We start from the raw sequence: 14,777 nt of genomic DNA, 5'->3' as shown, positions 1-14,777 counted from the left end.
AACTATTACTAAACCACTTCAAAAAGGTGTTGTGAAGCTCTGCTAGGCTCTAACGCTCCCTTCCTGACCAAATTCTGCATGGCCAAATTCTGCCTGGCCAGAAATGGGAGGAAATGTCACCGAAAGTCAAGGCAGCTCCACCTATTTCTACCAGCAGCAGTTTTTGCCTCTTGAATTGTATTTTTTAGTGTAAGATTTGCAGAATTGGGCCTTTTAAACTATACAGGTCCTGGAGGGCATAAGACACTTTTCTACCTATCTTGTACCAAACACAGTCACAGTCTGAGAAGGACCAAATTCTCCCGCATTTTATGGAACCATTTAATAAATTCAGCTTGTGCAATTAATCAAACCAAATTCAGTGCAACAAAGACTCACGGCCACAGAGAGTTACGAGCAAAATAAGTGACCCTGATCACCCTATATGTACCAGAGAGCTTCACATATGGGGTCAGATGCCCTCTCTATATCAGGACATGCATGGTCCTGCATCAGCCACCACAGCTGGCTCCATCCTAGGTCGAAAACCAACAGCGATTCCACCAAGGGCATGGAGAAATCATCATTCACCTCTGCACAAGGATGAAACAAAGAGGTCGGTCCCACAGCCTTCCTGTTAGGAGCTTATTGCCTTTCTTGGGAGCACACATCTAGGTAACGGCTCAGGATCTGGCCCTTCGAAAGTCTGGGATCGAGCGCCCGGTTGCCCCATTAACAATTAGCATTCTGTTTACAAAACCCAGCAGAGTCAATAAGAATAATCATTACAAAACATGCTCAGACTGTGATTCCGGTTTAAGTTAATATAATTTTAATGAGTTCTTCAGAAAAGGCCTGGCACTTATGGAAAAATTTCCTTAATTAATATCAGACCCTAAATTAGTAATAAAAAAAAGCCCTGAATATCATTTGGTCTCAAGCTGGAACTAAAGTATGTTTTGGCATCATTACTAACTGTTAGCAGCAAGTTCTGGAAACAGATGCAAATCTTGATATGTGTCCTAAATATAAAACACATTGCAAAAAAAAGCTCAGATAAAAATATATCTATACATCCACATATATTTGAGTGTGCTATTTCCTGCCTGTATCAGCAACAAACTTATTCCATTTAAAAACATTCCACTTGTTTCTTTTTGGTATTTTTTAAATCCCTTATTTCAGGAATAAAACTCTTTCCCTCTGCCTTCATTTTTCCTGTTTATTTCCTCTCCCGACAGCCGTTTTAAGTAAATGAAAAGGGCTTAAAGACACGCATTATAATATTCAAACGTCTGAAAATCAGCCCGCTTGTTTTACCACCTAAATATGGGTATAGGTGCCTAATTTGAGGCCACCCACGCTAGAAAAATTTGGCCTTCGTCCTTGAGGTAGGGATCATGCAACGCATCTTCTGGACAATTACTCCAATGAGAGATTCTACCCAGCAGAGAAGCTGCTACTGAAACCCCACAGACGAGTGCCAAGGTGCTGAGATTCCCAGATGGCACCAAGTGGGCAGGAGACTAAAAATGGAAAACCTCTGGTAAACGAAATAAATAGAACCACTGAAAAATAATGAGAAAAAAAAAAAAAAAAGACAAGTTACAAGTTTAGGGAGGGCAGCAAAATGAGCGGGTTGTTTCTGAAGACCTGAGCTCTCCGAAGTTCTTTACTTTGCCTTAACTCAGTGTCACCTCGCAGGGAAAGCATTGCAAATTAGCTAGGAGAAATGGAGACAGAGACAACCTTGAGTCTCTCAGCTTCCATTTAAAAAAAAAAGAAGACAGAGTGAAAATTGTTATAGTCACCAAGAAAAACATCGCAGCATAGTGAGTGCACCAGAAACAGAGCTGGCTTCTTGGGTTTGCCAAGAGCCTGAGACAATATTGCTGAAGCGTGAACTGCTCATTCATTTCAGGGGCTGCTAACACCAAGGCCGTTGCTGGCAATGGCTACAGCATTAACCATTTCTCTGCTCCCCAGAGCATGTAAAGAGGAAAAGAATTGTATTTTGGAGACAGCACTAATGCCTTCTCTTCTTAAAGGTTCCGTCCTGGAATGTGCTTACTACTCAGAGCATTTAATGAAGTTAGTAGGAATTAAGGGATGCAAGAACAGCTACTTCCCATGACCACAGTTTTTATTTAGTGGCTGTAAAGTTTTCTGAGCTCCTTAGAAGAAGATAAATAACTTTTCTTTCTTACAGTTAATATTTTTCAAAGACCAAATCCCCCCCAAAAGGGAAAATCCTTATTATAAAGATCATGCAAGTATGTGACATTAAGCAAAATCCAAGGTAATTCATATTCAGGGTTAGAAACCCAAGATGACAACCAGTACAGGACCTCAAGGAAAACCAGCCCATCGCTGTGAGCCACTTTCTCATTAACGTACAAACACTAAATCCAGAGGTTCAGCTGGAGCTGCTTCCATTATATGTGGTTTTTTATTTTAAAGTTTGTAGGCTTACAAGAATGAAAATTAAACTGTGTAAAGGAACAGTATTGTCACTGATTAGGGCATGGCTGGCATTTGCAGGGTTGCATTTCTACGTGCCAGCCCTCAGTGAGCTGGGAGAACAGGAATGTTTCCTAAATTCAGTATCTGATGAAGGTCCAGGATGGTCTAAAACGATGCGGTGATAGCTACAGAGCGAGACAAAGTAATGGGAAAGTTTGGCTACACTCAAACTAGCAAACAGCCCAGGGTCAGGGCCCATTCTCTGGCTCCAAATCCAGCCGGGATGGTCTGGCCACGGCTGTAGTATTAAATCCTTTTAGTCTCCACAACAGGGTGGCTGCCTCCAAGCTGCCCACGGGAATGGGTTCGGGACTCTGCTCATTTCCAAACCACGGCTGGGACCTGCTCGGGAGTGTGCTGGCCAACCCTGCTCAAAACCAACCTCGCTGACAATTTAACAATACCGGTGTTTAACAGCCCAGGCCCTACCACTGTGTAATTTATTGGTAAAGATATTCCTTTCTAGCCATTTTAGTTCAGAGGGATGGGTTCCCTCATGTATCTCAGCGTGTCCCTCACCTATCTCAACGTGTCCCTGTTCAATGACACAGTAAATATAAAGACAGCAAAAGACAGCACCCTGCACTCTGCGGGGACTCCAGTGCGTGGGACGGGAGAGTTTGGGCATGGTGGCACAAGGCCAGCATCCCCACCTGACAACTATCTGCAAAGAGTGCGAGCCCAGGGCTGGAAAAGGTAGGTTTGGTGATTTGTTCTGCTATTTAGATTCAGTTTTAACTTTCTCTTTTGTCATATGGGCATTTGTCCAACATAGTTGTGTAGGACAGGCTCTTCCACAGCCAGCACTGAACGTGTTCATGTTACACTTGCAGGGCAGGTCCTCCAGCATCTTAAGACCTTGACCCCGCAAGTCCTTCTCAAAGGTGAAGCAAAAAGCAAGAGACTAGCATTTAGGCAGAAGGGTGGGGAGGTCCAGGAAAAGTGTAGAGGAAAAACAAGTCTTCCCATCTCCCTTCTCAGTATTCTCAACAAAATTAAATTCAAGCTCAAACCCTGCAATCACAGAGCAGGTAGAGGTCAGGGTGAGGCAGACCACGGCAGGGTTAAACCAGGACTGAAGGGTAACAAGATTGTGATATGGATATGTTTACGGGACAGTTAAATCATCTCTTAAATCGCCTCACCAAAGGCAGACTATCAGATCAGACGTGCCTGTACCTGAACTACTCACCTAGGCTCGCTTTAGAGCCCGTGGAGACAAACAGGCTCTTCCAAGGCACTTGCCAGGGACCAGTACAGCTCACCTGCAGACTTCTGAAGTCCTGCAAATGCCAGTTTGTCCCCACCAGCTCGAAAGGGACCTGCGGGTGACTGTCTCAGATATACATGGATGTCTGTCCTGGGGACATCTACACCCATACCTCCTTCACCTGCTGCGGAGCAGCTCTCTTGTGACTGCAGTAACAACCCGACCCGTACTCCCTGATCTGAACCTTGCATGTGCTGAGGGCTTGCTGGATCAGTCCCAAAGCTTTATGTAAAACGGCTGCGATGTGTATTTTTATGAATCATATACATTAATTACATAATAGATACTCATGCTCCCCATCCCACATGCACTTTGGTTATGCATAGGACACAAAGACTGAGTGCATTCACTATGAATCATGCAATAAGACTACGTCCCTCAGGCAAAACTCTCTCTAAAATGACCATCTTCGTATATTCCCATGGTTTCCACTACAATATTATTTAATTAAGAATATTAATCTGCTAGGCCACCAACTTTCACTGTGTTCTGGGGAAGTCTGAGCAGACAGATATTTTAATAAAATATGGGGAATCCTGCTCTTTTTATGACTGAGTTGGTGCAATAAGGTAAGTCAGTTGCATGGCCTTGTGAGCTTATTTTTTATTTATTCTTGATATGAACGTAAGACTTATGCACCAGAGAGATCATTGGTTCAAAAGTTGCATGAGTGATGCCAGATAATCTTTTTTTTGCTTCGCTTTTCAGCTATTGCTGTTGAATACTGCCCACATAGGTGTGACACATCATCAGTTAGTTGTACAACACTGCAAATACAGCATCGGTCCCCACTTGGAGAATAAAAGATGAATACTTGAAGTCTGACAGCCGTGGGCACTCATTTGCACGTGCCTGCAGCACGCACGCAAACATTGCAGTTGTGCAAAGAAATCAGTCTAGACACTGACGCGACCAGTTCAGCCACATTACACCAGCCTGCCCGAATAACTCCTCAGGGTTGCAGCCTGCTGCCCTTTTCCCCTCTCCCATGGGACGGAGAACTGCATGAACTGCTACGGCAGTCCCCCGTCACCTCCTGTCCTACAGCCCCAAACCTCTTCTGATGCTCAGCCTAATCTGTGATGGAAACACAGGCGTCCTTGTCACCAAGAGAGGTCCCCATCCCAGGAGAGGGGGGACCACCACCGTTTTGGCCATGGGATGGATGTGTTTCTGGTCATGGGAGTACCATCAAAAATAGCTCTTGAGGGCTGCCTCTGACGATACAAGCAGGAACCGCTCTTTTGAAGGACACGTTGCTTTATTAGATGGTATATTTTCAACATCTAGGTGAGCACAACTTAAGCAGTTGTCTAGGCAGAGCCATGGAGGCCTGTGGAAAGGCTGGGTGATGTGAAATTATGGCAGGTAGGAAGTCCTGTGCCCGTAGGTGTGACAGCCAAGGCCTAAGGGGGAAGTTTTACCCATTTTTCCTCCTGCATGATGTTAAGCAACAGGCAGTAAATATGGCATTCATTAAAATTACCTTGTATACTTTTAACAGCCTTGATAATCAGATTTCTGCCACTGTATCAGAAAGCAAAGTTTGTTTTTGTTCAAGGCCTTGTAAAACTCTAATTTCTCCCTCATGCACTGGAAGTGCCTGAAGTTTTCTAACGTTTTTAGTGATTCTTAGCAGTCATTTTTTTCCCCCATCAAAGCTCTGTTCTCCTCTGAAAGATGTATCAAGTAACTGAGTGGAGATTCGCGTTTCTCTGTGCGTGAGGCATAAACTGGTTGCTGTCAGAGGCAGCTTTAAACTTGCATTTCTCTCTCTACTTTATACACAAAAGGGGTCAGATCTGCCCTCTCTCCCTGTGGCACTGCTAGGTAGAAACCCTTGAGAGGAACCGCAGGGTTTGCAGCTGGGGCTGCAACGTGCCTCCTCACAGCCTAGGCATCAGAGCTCGTCCTCCACCCAGGAACACCACTCTCTATTTCTGAACGTCAGCAAACACTGAAGACAACCTCTGGCACTTGTGGAAGATCAAAGTCCCCTTTTTCAATCTTGAATCTAACTGGAAGCAAGATCCCCACGCTGGGAAAATGTAAGAGCATTGCGGAGGCGTCGGTCGAGCCCCCAAAAGATGAAGGGCAAGAAGCGTGAAGGCAACCGACTGTAGAGTACAGCAGAAAAGTTCAGTCCGTGGCCACATAATGCACACAGCCAGGTCTTTTAGTCATTCTGCCTGTGCCCACATGCCAGGCACTCACGTCTGAATACACACAGACAAGCAAGGGCTGCAGGGCAAGTACGCTGCGGTACAGCTGCCGAGGTCCCAGCCGAGCCTCTCCTGGAGGTATTGCTGGGGGCACAATTGCAAAAATAACCCATTCGACAACACAGATCATCAGGAGGCTCCGACTCAAAGGGAACCTGTTTCAGGCCAAACAAAGCATTTCCTCAGTATCAAGCCCATCGAGTTTTTTGCACGAAGTCAGCGCATTGCACGGAGAGCCCGCAGGAACCTGCTCCACTACCCTCCAACCCTCGGCCCACATGGAGATGTTTGGCATCTCTGAGAAGGCAGAGCGCGCTGGGACCGCAGAGCTTTTTGCAGCTGTTTGTTTGAGAAACAAAGCTTCCCTCCTCCAAGATGAAAGAAATCAAGGAGTCTACGCTAATCAAATCCTACACGCCTGCTGGCTGAAGTTCAGCTTGTCAGTGATGCAGCTCAGTGGAGTGATCAACATTTCCAGCGCTATGAGCTTGGTGGAAGGGGAAGACACGACAGCAAGAAATTCACCTGGCTGCGAGTCAAACAGGTGTATGGCAGCAGCATTCCAGATTACAATAATATCTTGCAAACATGCAAAAAATAGATGTAATAAGACTGATTCTTTGGTTTTCATTAATGAATCATAAAGGTTTTCTTTACATTACACATGCTGCTTTGGCATACGCCGCTAATATTTCCACACTTGCAAGGTTGGAGTTTTAATACTGAGCCTCCCTCCCCTAAGGTTCCTCATTTTTGGCAAGATATACAAGGTGACTGTGTGCCATGACAGGCTCTACCTTACTTTGGGGCAATCAGATTACTTCACACAGATGGTTTTACCACTGAGACCATTAGAGATGAATTGCACAGTATGTAAATGTACATTTGTTTGATAAAAAAAAAAAGTCTCAGTTCCTCGCTGCTGTCTTGTCTCTGTTCCTAAACATATTTCCTCTCTCCTGCATCATTCCAAAGCACAATTTGTCCAATCTTTACCCTAAAGTGACTCAGCTAGTTTCTGATAGGCATCTTAAGTACACATTAACTAAGGAAATAGGCTTTCTTGAGCTACTGGATTGAAATGCGGGAGAATGAACCTTAGCCTTAACTACTGAAGTAATAAAGGCATCTATCTGTCAAGATGCCTAACATCACACATACCACAAAAGTAAAGCACCAAAAAATAGAGAATATCACAATTACTTTAAAACATGCAAGTAAACATCCTCTTGTAGGGGGGAAAAAAAAAGAGATAATTTGTTCATAGAATCAGGTTCACAATAGCCTCATCTGAAGCGGACCTAGAGACATTCAAATGATACATGCTCAGAGCAACACAGCAGCTCTTCCACTTCGAAGAAAAAGGGACTTTGACCCCCGCCCGCCATGCAGTAACCCTGTTATCACCGACTGAGCTTTGCTCTTCTTATTAAGGTTTGTCTGAGGCCACGGAGGCAGCCTCTGCCAGTCCTGTTCCTATCTGCATAACTGGTTTAGGCAAAACACGGTCTTTACCTGAGAGGCGTCTGGGCACATCGGTGATGGCTGGAAGTCCTGTGCCTCGAGTGGAGGACAGGGGAGTTGTGGAGTGAATGGACGGTGAAGTCATCTGGCTCAAGTAGGATGGGTAAGACTGGTCATAGGACCATGGCGGGGATGACTGTGCCTGCCTGGGGTCTAGGGAAAAAAAAAAAAAAAAGTTTTTTTTTAAAAAGGAAGAAAAATTGTAGGGCATCAACAGCCTAATTGAAAGAGGTGGGATTACTGAACATACACCCATCAGTGCTAGAAGGAATGAGAATGCAACGAAACACGACCTGCTCCTCTAGGACTCAACCCCTTCAAGTCTCACTCTGTGCTTTTCCCTCCCCATAACAATTTTTTGGGGACATGAACGGAGCAGTGAGCAGAGTTTTAAAAGACCTAGCAGCTATGCTGCAAATTCCTGTCGTCTCTCATCCAGGTCTAACTGTGTTATACCAGGACTCGCCAGTCCTCGTGGATTCAGACAGATAAGCAGACCGTTAAGTACGAGACCCAGGGTCTGAGCTTAGGAAGTGGACTTCAGAGGTGGGGAAACTCTACAGTCAGCACTTGGCACGCCGGTCAAGTTGTTCAAACATTACACAGTAGTGTTTTCAGTGCTGCAAATACTATCCAAGAAGGAAAATGTCATTAATCTTATCAGCATCCGTTCAAAAATGTCACATTTGAATGCTGGCCCAATTACCTACAGTCACCTCAATTACAACAATATGAAATCAAATGGTTTGGAATAACTATCGGAAGCTAACGATGCCTTTTGATGTATTTGGTACAGCTCACTATGGAGGAAATGATTTTAAGGATAAATACAGTTTATTTTTTGCTGAAGCACTGATGGATTGCACTGAGTGAGAGAGAGGGAGACCTAGTTTTACTCACTGGTGTTTGGATTTATAAACCTCTTGCTCTCAGTTAATAACTGGTGATAAAGATACCACTGAACGCCTCATAAATTATTATTTTTATTTCTTTACATTGATAAAAACAAAGCCCTTTCAACCCCAAAGTGTGTTTTGGGCACTGCACAATAAACAGAAAACTGTCTCTGAACTGGCTTATAGAAACTGTAGCACATCCCTGCAAATCCTCCCCAATATTTTCAGTGAAGCACATCGGGTCCACTCAATTTGGAGAACCTGCTATACCAGAGCACTGTGCTAAGGTCCTAGTTTGTAGACAGCAATGTGATAGCCACATGGCATAAGCAAAGGCATTTTTCAGGAAATTCAACTTTTTTTTTTTCTTTTTTTAACTCCTTTCCCTGCTCTTCCACACAGCAAAAGCTTGTAGTTTCAGCTATTCCTTGTTTATTTTTTCTGTTCAGACATGATTTGTTTGAAGAGATGTCTGGAAAGCAGATACTTCCTTGAAGCAAAACAAGTATATAGATATATTAAAAAAACCCCAACTTTCCAATTTAATTTTAAGAGGATTTTCCTGGAGTTTGCCTGTTATATTAGACCTGAGTAATATAAATGGTTAACATAAACTCCTCAGAAATCCGAAGGACACTTGATCATTAAATGTAATGAACTTCTTTGTTTTAACAATTTCAAGGCTAGGGTTGTATAGATTGGCGCAGGTTCAAATCTCACTGACTGCTCGTTGTTATATCTGATATCGACATATTTCTCTGCCTCATTCCACTACTATAATTCACCATTCAGTCAATGGTAAATGATCTTCAACTGGGAACGGAAAGCCTAGGCTTGCTGGGAAAACAATCTTAAAATTAATGATGTGTCAGGAGCACAATCTCAAATCTGAGCTCCTTCAAACTCCAAGAGCTTTTCAATCTCTGCTTCCGAATCCAAAACAGAGTCCCCTAAAGTTTTGGTTTTAGGTCAGCTCCAGTGCTGGAAGGAAATTGTACAGCAGGTAAAGGATAGGAAAAAAAATCACGACAGAGGATGTTTTCACAGGATTTTGGTCTAAGATGGTGAAAACCTCAGGAAAGGAGCTGCCTTCTGGAGGCTCATGCCACTTCTCCTAGTGCAATCCTCATGGCATGAGATCTTGAGCGTCTCTGGCACCCTCACCGCTTTGAACACCCATGCTAGACTTAGTTTTACATCTAACATCCTTAATCCAACATGGGTGAATGCCTGTGTGGACACAAGAAGGATGAATGGCAACAAGTGGTCTTTCAAAGGCTCATGTGGTCTTTCAAAACAATATCTCATACTGTGCTGCCAGAGGCAGAATATGGGGCTGGACGGACCATCAGTCGACCCGAAAGCCTATCTTATATTCTTACGACAACTAGCTTAAATTTATACATGGCTTCTATAGCTCATCCCAACCTCAGTGCCGCATTACCGTATTTCTTTTTTATATATATATTTGATTTCAGCTCTTCATGAGTCCAATACTGCAAGACTTTAAACTGCAAAGTATTTTAGACAAAGAGAAAAGAGAGGATGGACTGTTAGTGAAGACATGACTAAGGTCATGATCAAGGCAGGGTGGGGAATTTTGCCCTGGGGCTGACTGGCTTCAAGCATTATCTTTGGCCCATCAGGAAACTGGAAACTGAAGATATGAAGGAAACTGAAGAGTTTCACCAGATCCTGGAGTAAATGCCCTAAAACCAGCTTCCACACACTGATAGTGGCCAAGGTTTGCACGGACGTGTGAGGAGAATGCAGTGAAACGCCCTCACCTTGCCAAGTCACAGGTGATCTGCTAGCCCACAGCGTAAACGTTGCTGCTCAGTGGCATTGCACAATCCCCAGAATAAAATGCTGCGAGGCAGAGTCCAAAGCCACCCCATCTAGTCCTCGAAGGTGGACGTGCAGCTGGGTCTCACGCAGCACCCTTTGGTCCCACCAGCAGATGTTCCCTGCAAAACTTCTGGAGCAAACTTCAGCCACCGAGGCCCAACCAGCCCATCTCTTCTGGTCCCACATGCCACCAAACCAAACCTCCTGGGGAGAAGGAGGGTGCCAGGGGAGCCACGGGGAGGTGCCTACCAGTGCTTCTGGGGCAGATCCAAGCGGATGCTTGTGGGGAAAACACAACGATGTCCTTAGGAGGGTCACCTCCTCCTTGCTTGGGCACAGAAGGGGTGGAGCAGCTGTTTAGCCATACCAGCAGGGATGAAGCTACAAGTGGATTTGTGGGAGGTTTTCCTTGGGCTGCTACACCAAAGACCAGCTTCCCCATTTGCTCTGGCTGGAGGGCTCACATGTGTCTACCGGGTCCCTGCGGGCAAGGACCTTTCTGCCATCACCCAAAGCACCACATGCTCTGGCACATCTTCCCAATCACGAAAATCCCAGAACAGATGAGAAACCCCAAAGCTCTGAGGCAGAGCAAACGTGGATTCCTCCGTAAAGGAATCCCACAAAAAAAAAAAAAAAAAAAGGGAAAATGCTACTACAAAAATACACTGAACAGCTTGGGCAAAAGTGTCCCACCTTCCCATGCAGCAACCATGGCGAAGGGCTAGTTCAACAACAGCAAAGGAGGCAGAGGGCCACTTTGAGTTGGCATTTGCACTTGAAAATTTTGGAGTGATTACTAAGAGCAGTCCTCCTTTTGTAAACATTTCTGTTACGCCTGCGTGGGTGTGAAGAAAAGTGCAGCTTTCAGCATATTCGTTCACAACGGGGCGCATCGTGCATATGCTAAGAAAGCCTGGGCACAGCTCGGCTGAAACAAGTCAGCAGAGTGAAGTCTAAACTAATGCGCAAACAGTTCCGTCCTGTTTGCACTGCCAGGTAAACCTCACCGAAGCAGGAAATATTGAGTATTGGGAATTATTTTGTGTCTAGGTTTTACTGCCACATTTACAGTCAGTGGGAGATATACATGGTTCTTGACCCCTGTGGTCTGTGATTGACTGCATCAATGGACAATGCTTAAGGGACAATAAGTGATTTTAAAAATCAGTCTAAGATTGGATGCACTGTATAAAACTAGAAAAAAAAGAAAGAATGAAAAAAACCCCAGTGACCCGTTCTCCCACTGATTACATTGGCTCTCCAGCAATGTGACTTTTCTTCCTTCAATGGAAATGTTCTGAAGTGTCAATGGAGAGAAGAAAAAACCTGTAAATAGCCCTGAAGAATGAGGTTTTCAGAATGAGAATGCTTTGGCACTGGATTATGAAGCACACAGATTTACTATAGAAAAAAAATCAATTTCCCATTTCCCAAGCTGAGTTACATGATCAGAGCACGATCACAGGCTGGCAGCTCCTTGGCGTACCACCTATAACACCCCAACATCACATGCGTGCGTGCGCTTTGCAAAACCACTCTCATTTAAATCCAGCCATCAGCTCGAGCGCTGGCTGCTGCTGATTGTCTTAGTGCTACTGCAGATACTAAAAACCAAGCTGTCTGGAGCTATCTTGGTAAACACTTAAAGCAAATATCCTCATTTCTGATCTTAACAAAGCCAAGATGACTTTCTGCATGAGTAACCCAACTATTGTTGTAACACCACCCCCCCAGCAAAACAACAACAACAAAAATGCAACCTCCTTCTCTTCTCTGACTATTTCTTACGCATCTTTAAAAGCCCAGGGCTTGATCTGGATTGCCCAGTTCAATTAATGAAGTCAAATCCAATGGAGTTACACCCCAATGTACAGAAGCGTAATTGAGACCAGATTTTGGCCTGAAGAACCTCTAAAACCATTTCTCCTCCCACCTCCCCAAGAGTCACATTTCTAAAAGAAAAAAAAATAAACTGAACAAGTCATGCCAGTAGGGCAACTAGACTGTAAAGGGGAGGGGGGGCAAATAAAGTTAAAAGAATACTTTAATAGGAGGGACACAATCTTTACCAAATGGAGATTCACAATGGCAACTTGCCAGTTGCCTGAAGGATGCAATCAATTTGCATAAAATACAGCAGACTGCAGCCACCCTTGTGTTCATGGCAGCAGAAGTCCCAGCTCCTCCACCTCATCCGCTGAGTCTCGCAGCTTTTATTCCACGTTACAGTGAGCTGAAGGCATAATTCACCCCATAAGTCTATTACTTGGGCTGTTTCTAAATTATCTGTTCCAGGCAACCATGTACTTCGCCTGATGCACTCTCAGATTGACGTGCACCAGCTACAGACTGGTGTGTGCTTCAGAGTGCTGCTGGTCCCAGGTAAAACACAGCCAACCCCTGGCAGGGCACTTGCCTAGTGCCGGTCTAAGAACAGCTACACGGTTTCTGTTTCAAACCTGTCCTGCAGCTGATGGTCTCGGAGAACAGACGCTGGTCTTTGAGGCAGATGCTGCACAGCTTCATATCCAGCACCCAGACAAAGCTGTGATGAGCACGGCTTTCTGCCTTCTCCCTGAGTCTGCAAAAGGGCAGCATCCAGCCCACTGCCTGCAAGTCCTGAACAGGGGAATTAAGGAGGGCCCAGCCGGTACCATCTTTGTCCTCCATCTGAGAGTCGAAGGTGCTTTCTGCCCATGGTCTTCGCAGCAGACTCAGTTTACACTGCCCCTGAAACCAGTCCCTGCCTGCCGGTGGAGATGGGTCCCCTCACTAACTTCTAGGTAAACCAGCTCTGAAACCTTTAAATCTGCTTCCTACAACCCTAAAAATGATGAGAAATGAAAGCGTAACGTCCCTGAAGTGCATGGGCAGGGGAAGAGGAAAAGGAAAAAAAAAAAAAAGATTTCATGGGACCTGCTTTTGAGTGCTGTTATTTCAGTCATGAAAGTCACAGGTTGCCTATAGATCAGACGGTGCCACAGTGGTGATGGAGCATGAAACCTCACTTAACTCCCACTTCGCAGTCCCCGCAGCCCAGCCGCCGGGGTCCTTGCGCCGACCACATTCCTGCCATTACGCCCGTGGCTTTTCCTGGCCGACAGAAGCTAATCCTTACCATTTGCATCTTAGAAAAACAACAGTTTTCCTCGTTTCGTACTGAAACACTGATGCAACAGCTCAGTGTCTGAACAGGAACGTAATCGGATACATGAGCAAGTTGTGTGAGTGCCGTTAGGGAAAGGAAAAAAAAAAAAAAGCAAATATACCAGTATCCAAATGTGAACAGACAGGATCCCTGATTTACGGGCAGCAAGCGGGGTTCAAATTGAATCTGCATTGCCTCAGCAAAGGCATCTGCTTATTGGACGATTTGTTTTTTAATGACCCTTCGATGTTGCTTTTGCAGAATCCTAGTTAAAATGCCATGTTGAATAAGGGCAACTCTGTGCCTTGTACTGCCACAGCCCAGTCCTCTGGTAGGTTTAGGACTGTGCTGTGATTTGTAAAACCGGTACTCTGATACTGTAGGAAAATAAACACAACCTAGACAGAGAAAAGAAATATAAGAGTGAGCCTCAAAGTGCTGAGTTCTTTCAGACTCAGGTGTGGGCGAGCCAGGCTTTAAATATTCTTTCTGTTTAATCATGCAATAGCTATGCAAGACCTGAAGTGGAACGAAACAAAAACAGTTTATGGGCTTACTAGCAATAATATGGATTTTGTCATAGGAAACCAGTATTTACTGTTAATGTTATTAGGAATTAATTATTTTCCCTAAATTACTAGGTAAAAAGATTAAGAAACAAAGGTATTTCTAAAGGAATGCTTGGTTAATTCCAATAAAGGTGATCAAAAAATCCTTGGTTTTCAGACAAGGGTCTATTCTCCTTTTAATACATACCCAAGCCATACCAGACCAGTGACCGTGGTAAGAAGCCAGTGGTATTCCCACTGAATATCGCACCACAACAAGGAAACTGGTGGAGACGAACAGCCCAAGCAGCTCACTCCCTGCTACCACACCAAACAGGCGGACGTTTAGCAATTTCCCATGGTCACCTAACACCCGATCAAAGCGGTGCCTCGTCTGCGGCATCAACTTTGTCTCTCGTTGCACGCTTTGTGTGGCAACGAGCATCCATTCACCCCAGAAGAACTCGGAGGCACTGTCCGCAAAAAGCATCCCAACACTTTGGTGGAACATCAAAGCCTGTAGAGCTTTACAGATTACAATCAACGTCCTGAAGAGCACCAGAAAGCCTTGTGGGGAAGCCAGCACAATTCACAGAGCTCGCACCGATGTAACATGCTCACGCGAATCGCCTTATTAAATGGGAGGGCTACCAGAAAGCTAACGAATAGCCTTTGAGGGCTGGGTGTTTGACTTTTCTAAATTGAGAAGGAGACAAGGGTGGGGAATAACATGGCAAATACTGTATTGGACCACAGTACAGCCCCGTATTCACTGCAAACTTTAATAAGCAGCTGAGTCCTCACTGCTTTGGGCGA

The 14,777-nt window shown here is 44.8% G+C and overlaps 1 protein-coding gene across 4 annotated transcripts in view; it reads right to left on the bottom strand.

Moving 5' to 3' along the window:
- RUNX2 (RUNX family transcription factor 2) overlaps positions 1-14,777 on the bottom strand; it is a 163,610-nt gene that overhangs the window by 92,946 nt on the left and 55,887 nt on the right. For all 4 annotated transcript variants that reach the window (XM_075497764.1, XM_075497763.1, XM_075497766.1 and 1 more), the window contains one exon: positions 7,510-7,671. In XM_075497764.1, the coding sequence (XP_075353879.1) occupies positions 7,510-7,671 (162 nt within the window). The remainder of the gene's footprint in view (positions 1-7,509; positions 7,672-14,777) is intronic.

The sequence above is a fragment of the Mycteria americana genome, chromosome 3 (genome assembly GCF_035582795.1).
Source record: "Mycteria americana isolate JAX WOST 10 ecotype Jacksonville Zoo and Gardens chromosome 3, USCA_MyAme_1.0, whole genome shotgun sequence".
NCBI lineage: Eukaryota > Metazoa > Chordata > Aves > Ciconiiformes > Ciconiidae > Mycteria > Mycteria americana.
The sequence above is the reverse complement of the archived record's forward strand: the minus strand, read 5'-3'. Positions and strand labels throughout refer to the sequence as shown.